Genomic DNA, 4,168 nt, shown 5'->3' with positions numbered 1-4,168 from the left:
GATATAACTTGCACTTTTAAGATTATGATTGCATTAATGTCACACATATGATATTGATTCAGCCATATCAAATCTGTCATATAACCCGCTTTATGTTAATGTCAGGAGTACATTTGCACCGTGTACGGCCTCTTTACTAAATGACAGCCTGGCTGTCTTTTCTCTGGGAAAATGGACACTTGCAAGATGTAAGAAGCTGTTTCTACATCGTCTGTCCTCCTCCTCCACGGGCAGAATAAAGCCTATTTCCACAATCTGCTGTGTTTTGATCTCTATGATCTCTCTCGCAGATCATCCGGGTTAGTGAGTCGGCCTCTGCGTGACCTCTCGCTGTCACCCTGCATTACAGGACGCAAAGCATGTTGGCCAATTAGGCCTCGCTCTAAAAACGTGTCAGGCAGCAAAGCACGAAGGCGTTAAACTGACGAAAAGTTCTCTCTTCGTGGAACCATACGAATATTTATAGAATATTTTATATATATTCATATTTTACAGTTGTGTTCACCTTCTTTTTTTCCACACCGCAATCCAAAAACAAAAATAAGACTAAACTTTATAGTCTCTTGATCAACAATTATTTTATTAAGTTATCTTTACTTTTTTTTCTTGTACTGAAACACATTTTCACTAAAGCGCGCATGCTCAACAGGTTCACCTGTGCACAAGGTAAGTATTAAAAACACCAAGCAAATGAATATGAAATTCGAAGAGACAGAGCAGATCGTTTTAAATAGGCAAATAAACATTATTTATAAAACTTTGAAAGTAAAGTAAAAATATCACAGTTCTTTTTCAACATGAAATACCCACAGAGAACAGCAGGTTAGGCGCTCGGATGCCTTCATCCCTTTTTTTGTTTGTTTTAATGTTTCTTCTTTTTTACTTTTCATCTCGGGGCGTTGGTTTATTAGTCCGTCAAATATGTTTCGTCCGTATTAAAGTTCAGTTATCCACACGTGGGTAAAACGCAAACAAAAAACAAAAAAAAGTAGACCTAAAAGGATAAGGACGGGCAGTCCGCCGCAGATCACAGATCCCCTCATGTTTTGGCACCCGTCAAATTTCAGTTTGTGTGTGTGTGTTTGTTTTTAACTCAACGCAGGCACTATGACTTGTTTTATTAGATTGTCTCTCAGTCGGATCCCCCTCTAATTCATCAACACCCTCCGCTCTGCCCGTCAGATGTCACATTCACTGTCGCTGGAGGTGATGGAGATGGCCGAGGCGGCTGCTTTGCTCGACAGACTGGCCTCCGGACTGGACGAGTTCCCCAGGCGGTCCACGGTGCCGTCCTCGTCCGCCAGGGAGCGAACCGAGCCGCCGGACAAGACCTGCTGCTGGAGCCTGGGCAGAAGACACGGAGAGACGGGGCACAACATGAAATAAACGCTACAATGCAATGCGTTTATTCTAGTATAAACTAAATTATATTTATAATTTTCTGAAAATAATTTGAACAAAAAAAAAAAAACTGGATGGGAAAATAGTCTAGTTGCAAAACAGCTTCTTCCAAGGATGTTCTTGAACTGAGGGTCATTTTATTTTGTATTTTTCTGCTGTGTATTTTTCGTTTTAAAAAATCCCTGAAACAAACAGGAGTGAAAAAAATGGTACCATCTCAACCCATTAGCTTGATTTTTCCCCTTTCACTTGGATATTTCATCAAATTGCGTAAAACTGGCATTTTTGTTGTTGTTGCGGTGTGCATGGTCGACAACATCCCTCATAAAAACAAATCGGCTGTTATGGTAGATTTTACCACAGCTCGGTTATTTACAACATAACAGGATCATTACAAACGTTGAGTCATTTACACCAAGATCTCACTACGATTATACCTCTCACTATAAGCAGACCTACCTAATGGGAAATTATGGGCTGTTTTATCTGTATTAAATATGACCAACACAGCAGTGTGACTTCGACCCACACTGTAATAGGCCTTTCGACTGATTGGCTACAATCGTAAATTATACTATATTATATATTAAACTCCATTTCATTAGATATTATCAGATATTATGATATTAGCTACCATTATAATTGCATTGGCCGGTTGGCACTAACAATCAAATAAGCATAAAATAACTAAATGTAATGTGTAAATGTAGCTCACTCCTCATGTTAATGTTATTCAGCAAAAGTAGAATCATGTATCCAGAGCTCTGTTCTCCCAAAGATCTAAAATCACAGGGGAAGCTGTAGGAAAACATTGTATTTATTTATTGTCTCTACTGGCCAGTTTCTGCATTTCAACCCCCTCAAAATATAATGTCATTATAGACACTGCGAGCAGCATTTATTACAAACGAAAAATCCCTCTGATTTCAGGATTACAGGATGATTGAGGATCTAATATCTAGAGAAATTATGTCAGAAGTGAATGGCTCCAACCAGCCTGGGTTACGGCCTGTTTTCTTGTATTAAACTGAATGACTCTTAAATCACATGGTACATACATGGGGTCAGGGTGCAGGATGTTTTTCCTTTTCTACTATATCCAAATAATTCGTTTTCTGCTGCAGATATCATGATCAGAAACCCTCCGAGAGATGCACGTAGCTCACCTGTTCTTCGCAGCCGCTGCTCTGTCTCTTTGTCTGCGGTTTTTGAACCAGTTTCCTACTTGTGTGGGTGTAAGTCCTGTAGCCTGTGCAAGCTCCCGCTTTTTACTGGGGTTCGGGTAGGGATCCTGCAAATACCATTCTCTTAACAAGTGCCGGGTTCTCTCCTTGAAGCAGTGGGTTTTCTGCTCTCCATCCCATATGGTTCTGGGTAGGGGGAACTTCTTCCGCACCCTGTATTTGTCCACCGGCCCCAGCGGGCGTCCCCGCAGCTTCTCAGCCTCCTGGTAGTGCGCTTCGAGCCACAGCGCCTGCAGCTTCGTGTGCGACTCTTTGGTGAACTTGTGGTTCTCCAGGATGTGGTAAAGTTCGCGGAAATTGCCGGTGTGGAAGGCGACGACGGCCCGGGCCCTCAGCACCGACTCGTTTTTGTTGAGGACCTCGCAGGCCGCTGGCGCGACGGGCAGCGACCAGAGGAAGCGGCCGAGGCGCTCGATGTCCCCGCTCTCCTCCAGAGTCTCGCAGACCCCGGCGACCTGCTGGGGGCTGAAATTCAAGATGGGCAGCTGAAACATGGAGGCTTCTCCTGTGTTTCCCTCTCCCCCTCCTTTCTCCTCTCTCTCTCTCTCCTCCGCGTCGAGTCCTCCGCTTCTTCTTTCCGTGCGCCGAGGCAGTCCAAGACACCCCAAAAAACAAGGCAATCCCAAAGTTACCGAACCAATCGTCTGAGCAGCCGTGAAAAACGCAAACACCAAACGCCGCGGAGGAGGAACGATGCTGCTTGGGGGGGCCGGCTACCGCATCCTCGAGGCTTGGCAAACTTGGCAGGCAAAGGGCTGAAGGTGCGAGAAAATTAAAGCCGGAGCCACGATGTATTTTTCAAGGTAGGTTGGGATTGAAAGTACGAAAGAATTAAATCCGGAGCCGAGATGTATTTTTTAAGGGGGGAGAAAAAGACAGTCAAGCCCCCTCCGATGATTTCCTATTGGACTTGGCAGATTGGCTGCCCGGTTGCCATGGATGCACGTCAATCACTGTCAAGTTCAGCCAATCAGGCGGAAAGGAGATCTCAGCACCTCCCTTTTCAAAAATAATATAAACATTTTGACCTTTTTTGCTTCGCGTCTTCAAACGTTTAGCTGCCCCGCCGTGATTTCCAAACACCCTCTGCCTTTGTGCGGCAGACTCTTCAGTCTATATAGTGAAGTGCCAAAGCAGGAAAACACGCTCAGCTCAGTCTCCCTTCAGAGCTCTTGAAACGGGCTTTACACAACAAAACGACACATCCCCGCTGACTATAGGCTGCCCTGCACTGCCCTGAGGTAAAAATCAGCAGATAATATTATTAGTACATTTGAGTCAATATCATATTTACACAGTATGATTTCTATAGTGACCTCGCTTATGACAGGCTGTCTTTTTAATCTACTATCTCATTAGGCCTATAATGCTCCTATAATATTCCTAGATTATAAGCCCATATAGCTAAAAGTTTCTATAAAATGTGAATGCATGCCTTCATTTTTAAAAATAAGATTATAATTCGTTATGTTTAATACTCATTTATATCCTTACATCGATGCTGATTTGTAGAAAATTTTTTA

General features: G+C 43.3%; 1 protein-coding gene across 1 annotated transcript; it reads right to left on the bottom strand.

The window, feature by feature from the left end:
• Positions 1 to 1,178: 1,178 nt before the first annotated feature.
• On the bottom strand, positions 1,179 to 3,139 carry six6a (SIX homeobox 6a). Its single transcript, XM_070920291.1, has 2 exons — positions 2,568 to 3,139; positions 1,179 to 1,344 (listed from the first exon to the last, which is right to left on the bottom strand). The coding sequence occupies exons 1-2, from the start codon at positions 3,137 to 3,139 to the stop codon at positions 1,179 to 1,181; spliced, it is 738 nt and encodes a 245-aa protein (XP_070776392.1).
• Between the last annotated feature and the right edge of the window lie 1,029 nt (positions 3,140 to 4,168).

The sequence above is a fragment of the Enoplosus armatus genome, chromosome 15, assembly GCF_043641665.1.
Source record: "Enoplosus armatus isolate fEnoArm2 chromosome 15, fEnoArm2.hap1, whole genome shotgun sequence".
In the NCBI taxonomy this organism is placed as follows: Eukaryota; Metazoa; Chordata; class Actinopteri; order Centrarchiformes; family Enoplosidae; genus Enoplosus; species Enoplosus armatus.
This window is presented reverse-complemented; position numbering and strand designations above follow the sequence as displayed.

What these genes read in the sequence shown, in the direction of transcription:
- six6a (XM_070920291.1), bottom strand. Translation starts at nt 3,139, where the DNA reads ATGTTTCAGCTGCCCATCTTGAATTTCAGCCCCCAGCAGGTCGCCGGG. An exon ending in GCAGCGGCTGCGAAGAACAG is followed by an intron (nt 1,345 to 2,567) that starts GTGAGCTACGTG and finishes TCTTCTGCCCAG; the next exon opens with GCTCCAGCAGCAGGTCTTGT.